The following is a 21182-nucleotide window of genomic DNA, read 5'->3' as shown; positions in this document are numbered from 1 at the left end:
CAGATGTCACACTGACTGGTAGGATAATCTCCTAAATCAAAATGTCCACCATACTGTCTGGGTGCTCTGTCATCATAATAGAGACATACCTTGGACTTCACAATTCATCATACTGAATTAAAGCTGTGCAGTCACTGAATCCTCCCTTCAGTGTTTTGTACATTTTATGATGCTATGTTGAAAGATTTATTGGTTCAGATGATCACTGCGCGTGTGTTCATATGTTGGCTTACTGAAACATTTTGCATGTAGCTCTTGCTTGTCATATCTGAGTGAGTGAGTGAGGTTTAACGCCGTTTTTAGCAATATTCCAGCAATATCACGGCGGGGGACACCAGAAATGGGCTTCACACATTGTATCCATGTCGGGAATCGAACACGGGTCTTCGGCGTGACGAGCGAACGCTTTAACCACTAGGCTACCCGACCGCCCGTGTCATATCTGAACATAATTGAAAGTGATGCCGAGTAGTTGAACAAAGGTGTGTATCACGATACAGTTGAGGTATCAGTACTGTGTACTAGCTCCAGGCGACAGGTACAGATCCCTCCCCCTACTCTTGGTACCAACATTACAAAAACAAAGGCAGAGCTCCAGATAAGCTACTTATCTGCGTGAAATAGGCAACAGAAATGCAGAAATATGCAGTAAAGTAAAATCCAAGCGTATCAAATACGCAATGAACATTACAGATACGCTACAAAAATAAAACTTGTGCGTATCATCAAAATATTGTGAAGTAACCCTGCATATTCGATTAGCAAATCAGCAACTAATTTTGAAATTATAAACGGGCATTCCGTCAACCTTGCCAAACTCCACAATGACAGTTACATCATGATCATTTGCCATCACACTTTCTTGTGGAAGTATCGTGGTATTTTTGAGTCCTATAAAGCTCTCGAACCCACACGACACCAGTTTGCAGGGACTAGATGGATAGTGTTTTTAAATATTTAACTTAAATACCCACATGTGTAAAAACTAGTGGGTAACAGAAATTTGAATACCCAGATAGAATTACTGATACCCAATGATTTTAATATGCATGGGTAAACATGGTAAAATACCCATCACACCAAAAGCTTATCTGGAGCTCTGCAAAGGGCAAAATCTCTCAGATCCCCAGCTATTGGATGGCGGTTGGAAAAATCAAGTCTGGACTAGACAATCCAGTGATTGACATCAGGAGAATCGATCTTCACAACTGGGATATGACATGCACCAAACAAGTCAGCATGTCTGACCACCCGATCTTGTTCGTCTCTTCTTATGACAAGCGTGATGCTAATAATTTAAAAGCTTATATGCGTAACGTCTGGTAGCTTCCCCCAACTGAAACTCCCAGAAGATGAAGAAAACACAGAGAGGCAATCATAGAAATTATTTACATTTGATAACAATGCCTTGAGCAGACCAAGGACGTCCAAAGACAGGTGGGGAAAACAAGAAAGCTAATGACAAAATGCTGAGATTTTCTTTGATATAAGTCTTTAATTCTGCTAAACCTTTGTGTAAATATTCTTTAATATCTTGTAATGTAAAGACTGCAGCTAGTTTTGTCAATGAAGACAGAGTGGACGTAAGGATTACAATATCTTTCTTGTTTCTGTGACATTTTGGAACAGGTGCTCTGGCACTTGCTTGAGGAAGATATTAGTGCCTGTCTTCAATGATACCACAGCCAACCCATGGACATTCCAATCTCATTAAAATCAGACCTTAGTTCTTGCTACCACTAAACAAAGATCTGAAGACAACCCACTGGGGGTCACGTCAGAACGACTTTTCATCCGACCAATCAGTCTTTCGTTTACCAGATCATGAAAGTGATAGTCGGAATGTGATTTCTAATCATACAACCTCGAAAACATTAAAACGGGATATTATGAACGATAGTTACGGGTTTAACGACTGAATCCATACAATCTAGACCATCTATTAGCCATTCCAGAATGTTCTTTTGTTTAGGTTTCAAATTTATAATCGAGAATTTGTCAAAATATGTTTCGAAGTGTAGTTGCCAATTTGAAATTAGTGCCGTAAATGACGAGAAAGCTGCCTTCTGATTGGTCAGTCCATTGGTCTGTCAAAGTTGGCGCAAGGTCGGTCTTACGTGACCCGTAATGGGATGTCCTCAGCTCTTTGTTTAGCGGTAGTGAGAACTTAGGTCTGATTTTAATGAGATTGTGGACATTCTGGTTATGGCATCTGATCTTGATCCACTAAAGCTTCTCAAAAGACGCAAGTAACTGGTCCGTCATGCTGACTTTGTTGATGCATTTCTGTGTATCCCATTTACGTGGATCAGTGCTCACTATGTCAACCACTGGATTGTTTGGTACAGACTCGATTATTACAGACAGCTGTCATATAGATGCAATATTGCCAAGCGTGGCAGTAGCCACCAACAAATAAATATCAAGTCTTTGAAAGGCATTTAGAAGTGATACACATGAGGAAGAGAATTTTTGGAGGTCAACTTCTTTATTATGAGGAGTGAATGCATTGGATGAAGGAGTAAGCATATACCCCGAAATGTGTTCCTCATAATAAAGAAGTTGACCTCCATAAATTCTCTTCCTTAACAAATAAATACTACTACAAAGTAGACACAATTTATGGATAACAACTCCTTTAATACTGTAAAGGCAACATTTCGGTATAGATCCTATAAACGATTGTACAAGAATCTATACCAAAACGTCGCCTTTACACTATTAAAGAAGTCGTTATCCATAAATTGTGTCTACAGTCTTGCTTGACAACGGTATAAGGATCTATACCGAAACATAGCCTTTACAGTATTAAAAGATATGTTAACAATAAATTATGTCTACTTTGCCACCCGTCCGCTTCTAAGTAATGCCTATCAAACAATTTAAATAATACTACAGTTTGTAAAGACGCCACTTAAAGGTCTAGTATTGTCAGCAAGCCTGTGTTTAACACACCTGACATTAAGTATCCGAATAATAACCAGTTCATGATTCCTTAACAGTTACAGCTGAAGGCTATCAATAAACAAACTAGACGTAGGCAGGAATTGTCTATTAAACATGTCCCTTTGTTTTCTGTTTGATCAATGGATCTAAATACCACAGAGACGCCAGGAGCCTGGATTAACCGAATCCTATTAAAGCGACAATAACTGTTTGTGTAATGTCTCAAACATGTCTGAATAAAAAGTAAGAGTAATTAATCTCATGGCCAACGCAATATCATCAAAGAGTCTGTCATTAGCGACTCGTTAAGAGAACAATGGTTATCTTGCTACTTGGCTGCAGATTGTATTACCTTAACTAAAACACTTCTCTTGAATTTAGATGAATTACTGAACAGACAGATGGTGACAGACAGTCTATATATCATAAATATTCTTAAAATCCAAATAATATTTGAACACTGATTTCATCTTCAGAGTAAGATGAAATCAGTGTTCAAATATTATTTGGATTTCAATAACAAGCGTAATTAGTTATTTATTATTCTAGAAATGTTGAAAAATATTTACAGGCATTTAGTAGGAAAAACATGATGACATGACACTTGTATTGACAACAACTTGTGTATTGTTTGTCGTGGTGTTTCAGGGCAACTACTTGCATGATTAAAGCTATACATTATTCTACAGAAAAGGTTCCTGTCATCAGACTTAAATAAATTTTAAAATCCGTAGCAAACTTTGAGAATAAAAAATTGAATATGCCTCTGACATTGAAACATTTTCAATTCAAATCACATTTTGTATTTACTTAGTACCGTATTCGACGTAATAAGCGCCCTTCTCTTATATTTTTTAGCGCCCATGGCAATATTTGCTAATATATTGGCTAGTGAACAATCCCAATTAGCACCCCTTCCGATTGATCAATGTACACAAGACTCATTTATTCGCGTATAATACTCATGTGTTATATGCACCCTTAATTATGGGCAATTAAATTCTGGAAAAATTTATCTGTCGTACATAAACATTTCAGGCTGTCAGCATAAACCACATAATTTATCTTTCAGCTCTGTTTTTTTCACCAAAGTAATATTCTAGTAAGAGCCCCTATTTCTAATTTTGAGAGTGCCCGGGGCGCTTATTACGTCGAAGACGTTAATTGTTCTAATTATACATACCAAAAACATTTTTTTTTAAATTCACAAAAACATATCAGGAAAATTACATATAAAGTTCATAAAGTTAAAATAGCATTGTTAGAATGATGAAATAGTTTCCATCAATCCTGACAGATAAGAAATGTTTTCTATCGAAGGAGTGAGTGAGTGAGTATGGTTTTTACGCCGCTTTTAGCAATATTCCAGCAATATCACGGCGGGGGACACCAGAAATGGGCTTCACACATTGTACCCATGTCGGGAATCGAACCCGGGTCTTCGGCGAACGCTTTTACCACTAGGCTACCCGACCGCCCTTCTATCGGAGGACACAACTAAGCATGATAAATGTTCCATATTTGTGATTTAACACCTTGCTTGCCCTTGTTTTATTGAGACCGATCTGGTCATGATCGCTGAGGCATACATCACTTACTGCCTTGTCCATTTATCACTGTGCAACATTACCCTTTCTATCAACTTTTCCTCATAAATGAGACTTCAAACTGTTTTATTCTGTGATGAAAACTAAACAGTGATAAGAAAACGTGAGTCAGTCACAGATAACTGAATGTCACTCCAAGTTAGTTTGCATTCCTTCTTTTAAAACGAAATTAAAAATAAATATTTTATTCACAGAAAATTACAGACTGTCATACTGCTGGAATATTGCTGAGTGCAGAGTTAAACGACGAACCAACCCACCTGAATACGCCTCGTAGTGAAGGAGGCTGTGGCTGACTATTTATTGTACTTTGTTAGTTTGTGTGTTTGTCTCCTATTTAATAACTATGAACACTTGACCAGAGCTCCAGATAAGCTTTTGGTGTTGTGGGTATTTTACCCATGCATTTTAAAATCACTGGGTATCAGTAATTCTATCTGCGTATTCAAATTTCTGTTACCCACTAGTTTTTACACATGTGGGTATTTAAGTTAAATATTTAAAAACACTATTCATCTAGTCCCTGCAAACTGGTGTCGTGTGGGTTCGAGAGCTTTATAGGACTCAAAAATACCACAATACTTCCACATGAAAGTGTGATGGCAAATGATCATGATGTAACTGTCATCGTGGAGTTTGGCAAGGTTGACGGAATGCCCGTTTATAATTTCAAAATAAGTTGCTGATTTGCTAATCGAATACGCAGGGTTACTTCACAATATTTTGATTATACGAACAAATTTTATTTTTGTAGCGTATCTGTAATGTTTGTTGCGTATTTGATACGCTTGGATTATATTTTACTGCATATTTCTGCATTTCTGATGCGTATTTCACGCAGATACGCAGCTTACATAGGTTTACACATGATCTGGACCTGTTTTCTCCAGTACATATCAGTCAGACTTTCATTTTGTGGAAGCCTCAGTGGCTGAGTGAGTTAGATCGCTGACTTTGTGTGCTGGCGATTTCGTGCCTCACTCTGGCAGTGTGGGTTCGAGTCCCGAACGGGACTCAACCCAAAAAGTACAAGAATCTGTACTTTACTCAGAAAGTGTTATCCCAAATATAACATACAGTTGTTGGTGAGATACATATAAGAGTGCATGTTTAGACAAATCCTTTGCTCTTAGAGAGTGAGTGAGTGAGAATGGTTTTATGCCGCTTTTAGCAATATTCCAGCAGTATCTCGGCGGGGGACACCAGAAATGGGCTTCATACATTGTACCCATGTTGGGAATCGAACCTGGGTCTTCAGCGTGATGAGCGAATGCTTTAACCACTAGGCTACCTGACCGCCCTTGCTCTTAGAGAAGAAATGATGTACAGGGTCAATGATTCTCAGCAGTATTTCTTTGTCTAGGCTGATGTTACCAAACAGGAAGGTTCAAAGGTCAAATCCATTAACATAATAATAGCTTTCACATCTAATCTGAGCATAATTTGGACAAGAAAATAGGTAGTGTAAAGCACTTTCATTGAAAAAAACATACTAACATTAAGCATTATCGCTAATAAATCTTTCAATTTTGTGACCCTTCAGATCACTGCATCCTAGTCTTAACTTGCAATTTTACTCATAAAAGCAATCAGGAACTTAATCAATTACAGTGAAGGCAAACTGTTAGGTGCAGCTCAATGCAATTATACCATAACCTAGGGCATGGTGGAGTTAACTAGACATTCGTCAGTGGTGCAACTACCTGCAATATCTCAGCCCTTGCTTCAACAGTTCCCTGTCACCCAATCACAACCTGTGTGAGTCATTCAGCAGGTGTTTTAATCTGGGCCATTATATTTTTATATTTTGGATCTCAGATTTTCCCCGTCAAGTAAGAAGTGGGCGGAGGGAATAAAATTGAAAAAAGAAAAAGCTGCCATCTTTTTTTTTTTCTTTTTATAAATCTAGATCACTGAATGTTTTTTCAAAATATAGGAGGTAAAAAGAAGAAGAAAGAAATACTGAATTCCCCATTTCTAGCGCCATCATCCACTGCAGCCTTGGACAAGAGAGTTAATTTCAGCATAAGTCACAACTCCCTCCTTTTCAGCATAACTCACACCTCTCTGTACTTTTTAGCCTAACCCACCTCAATTTATTTCAGCCTAACCCACACCTCACTGTATTTCAGCCTAACCCACAGCTCACTGTATTTCAGCCTAACCCACACCTCTCTGTATTTCAGCCTAACCCACACCTCACTGTATTTCAGCCTAACCCACACCTCTCTGTATTTCAGCCTAACCCACACCTCTCTGTATTTCAGCCTAACCCACACCTCACTGTATTCTGTATTTTGGCCTAACCAACACCTCTCTGTATTTCAGCCTAACCAACACCTCACTGTATTCTGTATTTCGGCCTAACCCACACCTCTCTGTATTTCAGCCTAACCAACACCTCACTGTATTTCAGCCTAACCCACACCTCTCTGTATTTCGGCCTAACCCACACCTCACTGTATTTCGGCCTAACCCACACCTCACTGTATATCAGCCTAACCCACACCTCACTGTATATCGGCCTAACCCACACCTCACTGTATTTCAGCCTATCCTACACCTCCCTGCATTTCACACAAACGCAATCCTGAGACGTGGTAATGAGATTCCAACACCTTAAGAACAGGTACAATCTTCCATTGCAGGTCTCCGTGCTCCACACAAAGGTGCAGAAACACTGAAAGTGGGCCTCGCCATGGGAACAAAGCCGTATTGACAGTTCTACATACTGATTAGCTTGCCCGAGACCTAACTAACATCAGCACACACCACAGTGCATACTAGCATTAGCTGATACCAAGAATACGGCTCTGACCAACAGCTGCTAGGAAGTGTTAGTAAGTCAGAAGGTATTTCAAGTGTACTCATATCATATGGATGTTTTTGTAATTCAAATTGGTAATATCAATTTTTGTTCCTCTCCGGAATCTATATTGAATATTTTGTCTCTTATGAAGTGAAGTTAATCAATAAGAAACAGGACAAAATACTCACCACAAAAGAAACGGGAATACCAATCTATGTTGGTTAATATATGAAGACTTACTCACATTCAAGAGGTATTATATTGGTTCGATGTATGAAATTACTGGTATGTTGTGTGAACCGATGCTCATGAACACATCACATGTGACATCATAGATCCATGATTTGAGATGCACCATTTGTCTCATGCAGGATAAGCGTGTAAAGCTTTGAAATCATGTGCAGCATATCGTGATAAGAGTGAGTGAGTGAGTGAGTATGGTTTTACGCATCTTCCCGAGGCAAGGGAGTTAACTGACTTTAAAAGTCCAGTTTCCACCCTTGCAGAACTAGGCTGGAATTCCTGGGCTCGACAGTAGCACCACCAGTGGTTATTACGAGTTATGTTCCTTCTGGACCAATCAGATTCCACCTCTCGTATCACTTGCATTTGATTCAAACAAAATGGTGGCGCCCAGTCAAAACGATCTGATTGGTAATCAAGATCTATATTGTGATAAAACGGGTCTTACATAGCGAAGTGCATCAAATCACGTGAGCACCTTGATTGAAAACATGAAAAGACTTGGAAAATATCTGTTGACAACGAGTTGGCGGTGCACATGCTTTGCAAATCCTGCAATTGACAGAAATCTGCACGACATTTTACAAACCGGATTTCGATTTCGGTGTGCGATTTTGATTGGACTACGCATAGACTCGTTAGCCCAGCCAAAATGTAACTCCATAATACCAGCCTAGTTCGGCAAGGGTGGAAACTGGACTTTTATAGTCAGTTAACTCACTTGCCTCGGGAAGATGGGTTTTATGCCGCTTTTAGCAATATTCCAGCAATATCACGGCGGGGGACACCAGAAATGGGCTTCACACATTATACCCATGTCGGGAATCGAAACCCGGGTCTTCGGCGTGACGAGCGAACGCTTTAACCACTATGCTACCCGACCGCCCCATCGTGATAAGAATAAAGACACTTTGTGGTAACACTTGACTGATTGTTAGTTTTGTCATTAACTGGTACACATTGGAAAATCTCTGCTTAATGTACATACTTCTCTATGTTTCTATGGTTCCTGTTTTTTTTGGCGATGAGTATATTTACATTTTTTACTACATAGTTCGCGAGTTGAGCTTAAAAATACTTTGAAATTTATTTTTGCGTGTCAGTTGAATATTGGAAAGATCTAAAGAGACAGTAGTAGTATATGTTTAAAACTATGCTGACAACACTAGTAGGGGTATGGTCCTGACAAATCAGTCATAAACAATGCAACACCCGATTACCGTATTCGAAGTAATAAGTGCCCCGCTCTAATAAGTGCCCACGGCGATATTTGCTAATATATTGGCTACTGAACAATCCCAATAAGCACCCCTTCCGATTGGTATTTTGTACACAAGACTATTTATTCGTGAATAATACGTTTGTTATATGCACCCTTAATTTTGGCAATTAATTTCTGGAAAAATAATATCTGTCGTATATAAACGTTTCAGGCTGTCAGCATAAACCACGAAATTAATGATCTTTCAACTCTGTTGTTTTTCACCAAAATAATATTCTAATAAGAGCCCCCTATTGCCAATTTTGAGAGCGCCCTGGGTGCTTATTATGTCGAATAGGGTACTTCATATTACTATAGTTAAGCTGTCATGGCATGACAAGGAAGGTTGTGTGTGGCAAAACGCACCAGCCATGGCAGATTAACTATAGTCCGATATATATTGGCAACAGAAAGTTGTGTGACTTACATAAATCGTTCTCACAGTAGGTTCCATTGTAATTATGGGGACACACACAGGTGAAGTTCTTGTATCCATCCACACATCTGCCCTGGTGGCACGGGTTGTTCCAGCAGTTGTCAATGTCGCCGTCCCCTGCAACAGTCAACACCATGCAGTGCTTGAAACAATTTTAAAACTTAAAAAGACAGTCGGGCAGGTGACCTATAAAACTGCCTGCCCATCTTCAAAGTTACCTGGGGCGGTCGGGTAGAGCGTTCGCTTGTCACGCTGAAGACCCGGGTTCGATTCCCGACATGGGTACAATGTGTGAAGCCCATTTCTGGTGTACCCCGCCGTGATGTTGCTGGAATATTGCTAAAAGCGGCGTAAAACCATACTCACTCACTCACTCACTCAAAGTTACCTGCCCACATTCAGACATTACAAACATTGAAAAATCACGAAAAAATAAGAAACAAATCGCCTCTTGATTCAGTTGAAATATGCAAACAAACTGTCACCTATCCGGTTTCCTTCTCACAACATATTTAAAGCCAGTGTCTTACAGACATGAAGCAATGCAGCCAAGAAACATGGATTAGAGTGAGTTTGGTTTGATGCCAGTTTGAACAGTATTCTGGTCATATCACAACATGCCATCTTGATGTGGGAGGAAAGCCTGAAATCATACAGGTTAGATGCTTACTACTTTGGTGAAACCCATGAGCACAGGTATGGTGCTAACAAACCTAGAAACATTATCAAGGCAAACCAGGATTTGAACCCATGACCCTAAGTTGTGTGCCATAGGGACGCAACCCTGCACAATGAATTCATAGATTAGAGGTCAAGCCATCACAGATATATGAACAGACTCAAAGCCTGTAAGTGGGGGTCCTAGAGAAATATAAAAAATTGAAATACAGTATTCTACGGCAAGTGACATAAGACTGAGCATCTTCAAAGTCTATGCATCGTCCAATCAAAAACCTGTAACAAAATAGATATTTGGTTCATAAACAACATGGCAACCGCCGTTCATTTGATTGCAGGATTTCCAGAGCATATGTACTATCAACTCGGCATGGACAGATATTTTCCAAATCTTTTCATGTTTGTGATCAAGGTGTTCAAGTGAATTGAGGACTTCATGAGATAAAACCCGTTTTATTGCAATAAAGATCTCTATTATCGATGAAATTGTCTTGGCGCTGCCATTTTGTTAGGTGCATGTGCAGAGATATGAGAGGTGGAATCTGATTGGTCAATGGGGAGGACATAGAAGGGACATAACTTGTAATAGCCACTGAGGCCGCTACAATCAAGCCCAGAAATTCCAGCCATGTTTGGCAAAGGGTGGAAAATGGACATAGAGGTTCTATGCAGCTTTTAGGAGGGACCACTATGAATAGGTTTCCCACATTGTTCATAAAGTTAGAATGGCTGGTCTTCATCTTGAAGAACAAACACCTCAACCACTAGCCTACCCTACTGCTCCCACACTGAATCTCAAACCTTCGTCTGATGCCACTCTTCCAGCAAACACCTCAAAGAGACTCAGTACATCAACCATTCTGAAGCATTGTTTGTTAACAACTGCCAATAACTCCCAAGCTTATTCAGCTCTGCTCAGCTTATTCCATGAGAGAAGTTTCTGCTTCAGTGACCACAGCACAGGTGTAGGCAATCATATGACCGGACTTTTCTTTTTGTTTGTAACACAAATGCAGATATTCCAAAATGTAAGCAGACAGGCCTAATGCAATCCTTTCTGTGCGCTGTACATATTGTTTTGCATAATTATGTAGATAGTGAGGTGGATGATATATGTATCTTTGTGCATCTTTACATATCAGTACGGCCGCATCGCTAGCCCTCCTCAGGGCTTTGATGACAGCATGTGTAGGATAAATCCGAAATTGAAATAGTTTTTCACGTTTTAGGATATTTTCTCAATGAAAGTTACCATGACATGACAGTGTTTATCTAAATGTGTAGATTCATCCAAAATGAAACTGATGAAAATCTACTGAATGGACTGTGAAGATGTGACAGAGGTATGAGGCTTGTTGCACGGGACTCTGGGTGGGAGAGTGATTTGCTTCATATGGCCAAGGCATATTTATATTGTATTCCAGGCTTTGATAAACACTGGCTTCTAACAAAGCTGGCAATTAGTATTTTGTAACCTTTCGTAAGAAACACACGCAAACTTTCTCTTCAGTCTGGCACTAATAAAAAAACAGCTTACTCTGCACAGCACTTGCATTTTCAACTTCCCTGTGTGGAGCTCTATAAATTGTTTTGGAATCATCCATGGACTAAGGGTGACGTCGCACTTGGAAATGATTTTTAAGCATGATTCAAAACCACACAGAACCGTCGACGCCCTGGCCATTTAATAACTAGCCGACCCTACACTCTCGCATTGGGAAGACTTCAGTCTCCAAAATTCGTCTGATGCTACTCTTACAACAAACAATTGTAACTTCACACACAGAAAAAAGAGCTAAACAAATTGTCAAATATAAAAAAAAGATGTCACATGCCATGCTTTGTCAGACTTCCCCATGTGTTCATCCTATCTGAATATTTGCTAAAAAGAGGAACGTTTATTTACAAAAAAAAGTCTGGACAGATTGTGTAGTGTACTGAACTAGTCCCTAACCAGACAGAAGGGAACGGAGAATAATCACAGATCTGTGACTGGCTGGACCACATACTTCACAGTCACATCACATATTGACTCAACACTGACTCTAAGCCCAGGCAAAAACCATCAGCTGTAACAAGGGCTATTCTATAATTATCCTCAATACACAACATACTTTAGTTCACGTGAAACATTTGTGTCATTTAACAACGTGGGGTCTAAAATATTTCATTCATAAAGACGACACGATTGAGAAGCATGTCCATCTAAACAAACAGACACAACTGCACTAGATGTTTTGACAGATTCCACTGCTGGGAGAGGAATGTCAAGCAGACAGGCCAGTCTAATTGACATCCCTAACAATGCATTACTATGTCAATGAGATACCTCCCAATAAAGATGTTCTTAGATCCTTAAAAAACAAACACTCTTATCAAATGTTTACTGAGTTTACCCAGCCTCTCAATGATTGCCAAACATACATGTCAGAAGACACACACAATAGGTGAGTTGGGATTAACACTACATTTGAAAAGAATTTCCAGAGTTTGAAATTCCTTGTGTTAGAATTTGATATTCCCCGTAGTGGAGTGACTGAATGGCAGTGTTAAAATTACATGGCTAAAATATGTTCCGAGTCTGAATACATGCTGAGTGAGTGAGTGAGTGAGTTGGGTTTAACGCCACTTTTAACATTATTCCAGTTATATCACGGCGTGTCAGCTTAATGTGGGAGGAAAGCCCGAAGTGATGCAGGTCTCAGACGTTTACCACTTCGGTGAAACCCACGAGCACGGGTATGGTGCTGACAAACCTAGAAACATAATCGGGGCGAACCGGGATTCGAAGCTACAGTCATAGGTTTCTGGCGTGCCCAAGGGACGCAACACAGCGAATCGCGGCGCCTTAGACGACTGGGCCACCCATGCCCCCATATACCATATAGAGACCATGGTGTACCATGTCCACAGAAATTGACACCACAGAATTTGGTGGTAAATGGTTATTGACCTTGTTAGACCATGGTCAAATTTACCATGCTAATCTGTGGTGCAAACTACTCCTATTCTTAAACAACAATACAATGGTAATGTTCAATGCATGAAGCAATGGACATATGGCTTGCACAGGCAAACTGGACACACACATGACACATGACAACAAGTTTAAATTCCAAAAGGCACATCTGAAAATCTTTGTGAGTGCCCTGTGGCGCACGCTTCTATCTCTGAGTACAGTCATAACACTGCGGGGGACACCAGATATGGGCTTCAAACATTATACCCATGTCGAGAATCAAACCTGGGTCTTCGACATGACAAGTGAATGCTTTAACCACTAGGCTAACCGGCCACCCAACAGTAGTGAAGAAAGAAATAAGGGTCATACATAGATTATTCATTACGACTGAAACCAACATGCACGTGCTGAGAGCCCAAGTGCAACATGCACAGATTCAAACCCATGACAGATACTGGCATGGCCAAGGGAGACAACCCATGCCCCGGATTCAAATAAATCAGAATTAATTAAAAAAGCAACAATGATATCCAACTAGCACATACAACCAGTAGGCCTGAGGAGAAAGTAAGTGAGTGAGTTTGATTTTACACCGTTTTAGCAATATTCCAGTAATATCACAGCGGTGGACACAAGAAATGGGCTTCACACATTAACTTGTACCCATGTTGGGAATCGAACCCGGGTCTTTGGCGAGACAAGCGAACACTTTAACCACTTGGCTACCCGACTGTCCCGGAGAGAAAGTAATTGTGTGAAGCGATACGAAATGGTTAATCCATGGCCATGTAATGTCAAACGTTGCATCACATGATTGATTCATGTATCAGAGATATTCTGTTATTAATCAGATTCGTACAATGGATTCAGCTTTTAGCAAAGGTTTCTTATGATTATAGAACAATCGTTGCTTTGATGTATGTCTCAACAGCAAACAGTAATCTGTATGTAGGTGTGTATGGTTTGCTGAGATCATGACTGAGATAGGAGTAGGAATGCACATAACGCCTGACATCTGCTTGTCCTGTTCTAAATTCATCTACTTGTCATCAACACATCAGCTATTCACTGCAACAGCCTACTTACTTGTGCATATGAAATGTAGGAATTGAGTGAGTGAGTGAGTGAGTGAGTGGGTGGGTGGGTGGGTGAATGAGTGAGTGAGTGAGTGAGTGAGTGAGTGAGTGAGTGAGTGAGTGAGTGGGTGGGTGGGTTGGTTGGTGTTTGGGTGAGTGAGTGAGTGAGTGAGTGAGTGAGTGAGTGAGTGAGTGAGCAAGCGAGCGAGTGAGCGAGGAAGCAAGCAATCAATAAATATCCCGGCCAGAGACACAAGCAATTGGCTTCACACATTGAACCCATGTTGGGGATCGAACTGAGCCTTCAGTGAGATGAGCGACCACTTTAACCACCAGATTACCTCACTGCCCTGGTAGCAATGTGGACTTGCTGACTGTGTCATCTTGACAACATGGATCTGGCCCTGATTCAATCATTTCCTTTAATCACTACAAAATAACCGGAACAGAGCTGTGGCTTAAAACAACCCTCACAAAAAAACAAAAAGAAAATGGGTAATCTCATCATTAACATAATTTGGCCATCATTCAACAAAATGCATGGGCTCCTTTCGGAAACACAGCACTGGACAAATTGCGAGCCACTGTCACACTGTTGGTTTATGGACTATTTCACAGCCCTCAATCCAGGAGAATGTGACCCCTGGGGCCGGCCGAGGTGCACAAGGTCGGAGCTGCCTATTGTTTGATGACAGATTATTAAACAAAAGAACCAGGGTCTCTTTCCAGCACCCAGAGGCAGCCTTGAGGACTGTGTCAGTGCATGTGCACAGGAGGCAGTTTATTAGCCTTGCTCCAAGGCTGTACTGAAAGAAACGTCCATGGAGGTGTAGTAATTCTATCCTCCTTAAAGGCAAGTCTAGATATCAAGTCTTTGAAAGGCTGCATTTAGAAGTGACTCACATAAGGAAGAGAATTTATGGATGTCAATTTCTTTATTGTGAGGAACACCATGTTTCTGATGAGGGAGTAAGTATATACTCCGAAACGTTGTGTTCCTCACAATAAAGAAGTTGACATCCATAAGTTCTCTTCCTTAAGTCTAGATATGTGGACAGTCTGAGGACTCCAGTCTCTTATAGGGACAACTTGTTCTTATTATTTACAGAATCTAGAAATTATGATTTAATCTAATAATTGTTGCCTTAGAGACCTGTAAAGTCTATAAGTTTATGTGAAAGCATGAATAATGAATAAATAAAAACAAAATGTGTAGCATATCCTAATCACATCATATTATAGACGTTTTAGATGCCATATATTACTTGAGCCATTTTTGTATACTTTGCCTTTTTATATATTTTAAAATTATTTTTTTATACTTTTCTCACTATTTTTATATTTTTATAAATTACTTTATTTTTTATATATTTACCTATTAGTATGCATAAGTATGCAATGCCACATCCCTGGCTTGTATTGTCAACTCATTTCTTGGCTATACATTTAAATGACTGTATTTTTATATAATTAGTGTCTCATTGGCCTATACCATGTATATTGCAATTATCTGGGATAATAATTACCTGTATTAAAAATATGAAATTTAAAAACGTATTCGACATTGTTGGTTTTATTGACGATGGGTTTGATAAAAATAAAACTGTTCCATTCTTTCCCACAAACAAACAATTGATAATTGAGTGATTTTAAATGGTTATATGGGTGACAATCTACGATGGTATAAAAGTATACCTGTGAAGATCCGTGGTAGAATAGGTCCTCAGCAACCCATGCTTGCCGTAAAAGGCGACTAACAGGATCATGTGGTCAGACTCGCTGACTTGGTTGATGCAGTGTCACCGTATCTCATTTGTGTGGATCGATGCTCATGATATCAATCACTGGATTGTCTGGTGCAGACTCGATTATTTACAGACCGCCGTCATATAGCTGGAATATTGCAGGGTGCGGCGTTAAACAACAAACAAACAAAAACAAAACTTCACAGTATTGCTGGACAATGGTTCAAAATATTGTTAAGTGTTTCTTCCCAAATCATTATGGCTTATGCTTCTGCAGAATTTCTGATATTAACAAGTTACATGACCTGGATCTACAATATTATTTTCAAATAATTACATTTTCAACAACTCCATATCGTATGGGTGCGGTGAAATGGGGTTTAACATAGTGCGTGTGCGTGACTAATGCCAGTTTGATAGTGCTAGCTATTGAGATACCATGCCACAGTATACCATGCTCCAACTCTACTTTACATTGTAGTGAATGGGTCCAGTCTTTTTATCAAAAGGTGGGGTGAAATGAGGTTAATGTCACATTCAAGGTTATTCCACTTATATAGCGATGACCATGCACACAAGTGTAGGTGGGGGGGGGGAGGGAGTGCTGTTTTTGTAGTGCAAGCCAGCCAACAAAGATACCATGGTGCAGTTTAACATGTATACCCCACTCAGACACAGTACACTGACTCCGAGCTAACTAGTCCTTGTTTGATCTCTTAATGTCGACCACCAGGCAGAGAAACATCAAGTACCATCATTTCACATCTTTGGTTATTACGTGGCCCGGAATCGATGACCAATCTTCCACTCTCCAGGTAGACTCTTCATCCACTAGACCATGGAGGCAGTTACATATCATACAGTATTCAATATTTAAAGCGAATTATTTTTCTTGCAATGGTAGAAAATGAACACCCAGACACTGCACAACACTGCTCTGTCGAGATTCAATATTTCCCACCAATAAGGTGAGGTGAGGTGAGGTGAGGTGAGGTGAGGTGAGGTGAGGTGAGGTGAGGTGAAATGGGGTTTAACGTCGCATCCAAGATTATTGCACTTATATAGTGACGTGCATGTGGCTGATTGTACTAGTCCGGACTGATGCCGATTTATAGTACTAGCCCACTGAGATACCATGCTGCAGTTTAACATGAATACCCCACTCAGACACAGTATACTGACTCCGAGTCAACAAGTCCTTGTTTTAGCCCCTTAATGCCAAGCACCAGACAGGGTAACAACAAGTACCGTCTTTTGGTATGACGCGGCCAGGGATTGAACCCCGGACCTTCCGCTCTCCAGTCGGACGCTCTACCACTAGACCACGGAGGCGGTCTTCCCACCAATAAACCTACAAGACAGCAGCATTGAAGTTCATGCCATGCTGTGGTGATGATCTCTTAAGAACTATTTACTATGTTCATTCATCTCACAAGCACAGGTTGTTTTGGTGTATTTACAAATCTTGTTAGCAACTTGTATGCTATCTCAGACAGGTGCTTGGCAATAGCCTTGCTCCAAGTCTGTACTAAATGACAAATCCATGGATGTACAGTAATTCTAGCCTGAAATCAGCCACCACTTGGAATAAATGTTTTCCTAAGAAATCTTGTCATTATTACCATCAGCTTAGTCCACAGGGCAGACCATGTGATATTCTGGGTCGGCTGGGACAGCTTTGTTCCATGTGTAAGATTGTTGCAGAAAATCCTGGAAAAATGTAATCAAATAATTTTGCCTCAGGTTTTCCAAAATATTATTCGCTGGTGACATGCTGGACATCTTGAAAAAGAGGTGACGTGACTTTTTCTTGTTTGGCTCCTCTTTTCATCAAGCAGATGACGAACAATGATTTAACCAAAATATCAGCCTCCTCCTAAAGAGAAATATTTTGTCTCTCAGATCAACAGGTATGGATGACCAGGATGGATGAGCTGGTATTGCGAATGTACAATCCTCTAACAGGCAGCTGGAGTTTATACCCCCCAGGGAGTTGAGAATCCAGTTTGAATGCAGTCTGAACCCGTGACCTTGGCACTAGCGTGGCACAATATGTCTGAAGGTGTGGACATGATGCAACATTGTTTTCCTAGATGTCACTTGACGATCTCAGCATGTCTGAACGTATGATTTATCTACTTTTCAATTAATACCTGTCCTCAGAAATGGTTGGTTGGCTGGTTTGTTGTTGAACCCCGCACTTAGCAATATTCCAGCTATATGACGGCGGTCTGTAAATAATCGAGTCTGAACCAGACAATCCAGTGATTAATATCATGAGCATCGATCCATGCAATTGGGATCGATGACATGCATCAACCAATTCAGCGAGCCTGATCACCCGATCCCATTAGTCGCCTTTTATGACAAGCATAGTCACCTTTTACGGCAAGCATGGGTTGCTGAAGACCTATTCTACCCCGGAATCTTCACGGGTCTCCTCAGAAATGAGTTAGTGAGTATGGTTTTACGCCGCTTTTAGCAATATCCCAGCAATATTATGGCAGGGACAAAAGAAATGGACTTCACACATTAATTTGTACCCATGTGGGAAATCAAACCCAGGTCTTAGGCGTGACGAGCAAACACTTTAACCACTAGGCTACACCCAAACAACCTACCCCACCCCAACCCCCCCAAGAAATGCTCTTCTGAAAAGAGTTCATGTAACAGGTGGATGGATGGATGGATGGATGGATGGATGGATGGATAAAACAAAGACTTCATTAAATTTGATTCATATTATTTAGAATTTTGAGATATTATTTGACATATTTAAATGATTTGGAAACTGTACCTAACATTGTACTCTTAATACGACAATGATGAAAGGCTGATGTTCAAGGTATGGCTGCCATGCATGACCACAGCCAAGGTGAAGGCCACCCTCCTCCAACACACAAGAATGCGTTACTTCAGTGAAGTAAATACCCACATAGTCCTGCCTGACAGGTGAAGCATGGCAAGCATGTGAACATTGGCAGTCACCCCATCACCCATCGTGCTGTTTAAACTTGTATTTGTGGTATGCCTATATCATTCTATGATCTGCTGTAATACAGTGAATTTGAAATGAGTTGAGTTGATTCTGTCCGCTTTAGAATATTTCTGTAGTACATCATGTTGCTTTAGAATATTTTTGTGGAGTATCATGTTTCAGATAATTTCTGTGGTTCATCGTTTTTCATTTCAACTCTGATGGAGAACAGGTTTTGATGGACTATTGCCTGGAGCTGGAGTGTAAGCATCATGCAAATCATGTTGTTTCATTGAGAACACAAAGCCTTCACAAATCTTCTTTAGAGCATCCTGTATTCAAAGTGTTTTGTGTCTATCAGTTTCTGAAGTTGCAACATATTAACCAGTCAGTCTGTTCACAATTTTTATTGCATTTGTTTAAATTTATTACCTCGCCCGTATGTAACGGCTGTAACAAACTTAACATGAAAAGCTTCCTTTGATACTAGGCAATTCTTTATCGGAGACTCTCTGGGCTGCTTTCTATCATATTTTATTAAGATAGTTAAAAAAGACCTTTTTTCTGTGAAATATGTTCCTTTCAGAGACAAGATGTTAGTTGAATAGGCCATGTCCCCTCTAGGTTATGAGTGAGTGAGTGAGTATGGTTTTACGCCACTTTTAGCAACATTCAAGCAATATCACGGCAGGGGACACCAGAAATGGGCTTCACACATTGTACCCATGCATGGCATGTCAAGCAAGACAACGCTATAATGATCTATACTGAAACGTTGCCTTACAGTATTTTAAAAAAGCTGTTATCCATAAATTGTGTCTACCTTGACTCTGATTACTGCTATTCTACCTGATGGCCTTGCTCCCAACATATTCCAAAGACATAGTTGTAAAAAAAGGCAGAGATTGTGCACGACAGATTGGTGGCAACACCCAGTATTACAGAAAGGTACACGACCTAACATACCGATGTCGGGAATCGAACCCAGGTCTTCAACATGACGAGCGAAAGCTTTAACCGCTAGGTCACCCGACCAACCCGTCTAGGTTATGAAATGGTGAGTCCTGTCAATGGCAAACAGCAAGGAATTTGAGGATGATTCTATAACGCATTATTCAAACTATACATAATAGAATTCCTGGTAAGTTGACAATCTGTCCGCTGAACCACGTACACAATGAGTCATCACATTACACCATCCACATGACATCAGGAACTACTGTGACAAATGATGACCTCGCATCATCAGAACTGACACAGCTCAGATACCCATCAGACTCCTTCACACATAACTTCCACCATCAAAGCCTATCAATTACAACCAGGTAGGTCCTACATACCAGGCAAACCAACCAATAAATCAACCAATTAATTAACGAGGGGGGAAATCAGCCAGGCGGAATGTGGACTATTAGCTAATTAGGCTGACACACAGCCTAATGAACGTCATTACCGGTGACTCCCAACTAACAGAAAACATTGACAACATTTGTAACACAATGCTTCAGATTTGGTACGTCCACCCACTGAATGATTAATGCTGGAATTGCCCTAACAATGGAGTTTACTTTAAATCTTTACTCCTTCTCAGTTTCACGTTTACAGCCCAGTAATATGATCCATGAAAATCAATGACATCAATTGAAAGATTTTATGTGCTTTTGTTTGTAATTAGAATGACACTATTATTATGAGAAATATGATATTGAGAAACCAAAACATAAACCCTTACAACTTGTGTTAATGCAAAAAGTGTTGTTGAGATAAAACATGCTTTATTAAATGATATTTAGAAATATAGATAACAATACCACTGCCATTTTCTGAACCAAACACTGGAAATCTCAATTTTTACTGATTAAACGTATCAATAATTATTAATTCATATTCTGATAAAAACACGACACAATACACCAAACTTTGATGCTGTCTAGAGTTTTACAGTATTTTTTAAGTAAGGATAAGATATATGGATGAGCACTTCTCTATTACGATTAGGAGCGATGTATCTTATCCTTACTTTAAAGGGGAAGTGTACACGCAAAAATCACTTTCTTTCTCTTTCTAAACAAAACGCAATTTTAGAATTAATTAGTATCTGTGTTTGAAAATATACACTCATTTTTTTCACAGTGAAAGTAGGAAGCTCACAATAGTGTGAAAATGATATGCCGTTACGAGGCCTTCGTTTTTCGAGCTAAACAGGCCTGAGTTATCCCCCTTAGATTATGACGTAATTGGTGCCAATTCAACTGGGTCCCTGTCTATTCTCAACGCAAAAGATATCAAGTACCAGTTTGCGGTAAAACAACATGGCCTACGACACACTCCGGCGCAGTGGTGACTCAGCATAACACTATGCTGGCTGGCATCTGAGACGCTAGAATCACACACCTGGACCTACACCACGTGAAGCGGCTCTAACAAAGCATAATGACGTCA

The 21182-nt window shown here is 40.0% G+C and overlaps 1 protein-coding gene across 1 annotated transcript in view; it reads right to left on the bottom strand.

Annotated features, from left to right (window-relative positions):
• The window catches only part of LOC124143543 (protein crumbs-like), a 140049-nt gene that overhangs the window by 68119 nt on the left and 50748 nt on the right, over window positions 1-21182 (bottom strand). The window contains exon 3 of the mRNA XM_046512542.2: window positions 9294-9419. Coding sequence (XP_046368498.2) covers window positions 9294-9419 — 126 coding nt within the window. The remainder of the gene's footprint in view (window positions 1-9293; window positions 9420-21182) is intronic.

This window comes from Haliotis rufescens, unplaced genomic scaffold, assembly GCF_023055435.1.
Source record: "Haliotis rufescens isolate VD_foot unplaced genomic scaffold, xgHalRufe1.0.p SCAF_8, whole genome shotgun sequence".
NCBI classification, from domain to species: domain Eukaryota; kingdom Metazoa; phylum Mollusca; class Gastropoda; order Lepetellida; family Haliotidae; genus Haliotis; species Haliotis rufescens.
This window is presented reverse-complemented; position numbering and strand designations above follow the sequence as displayed.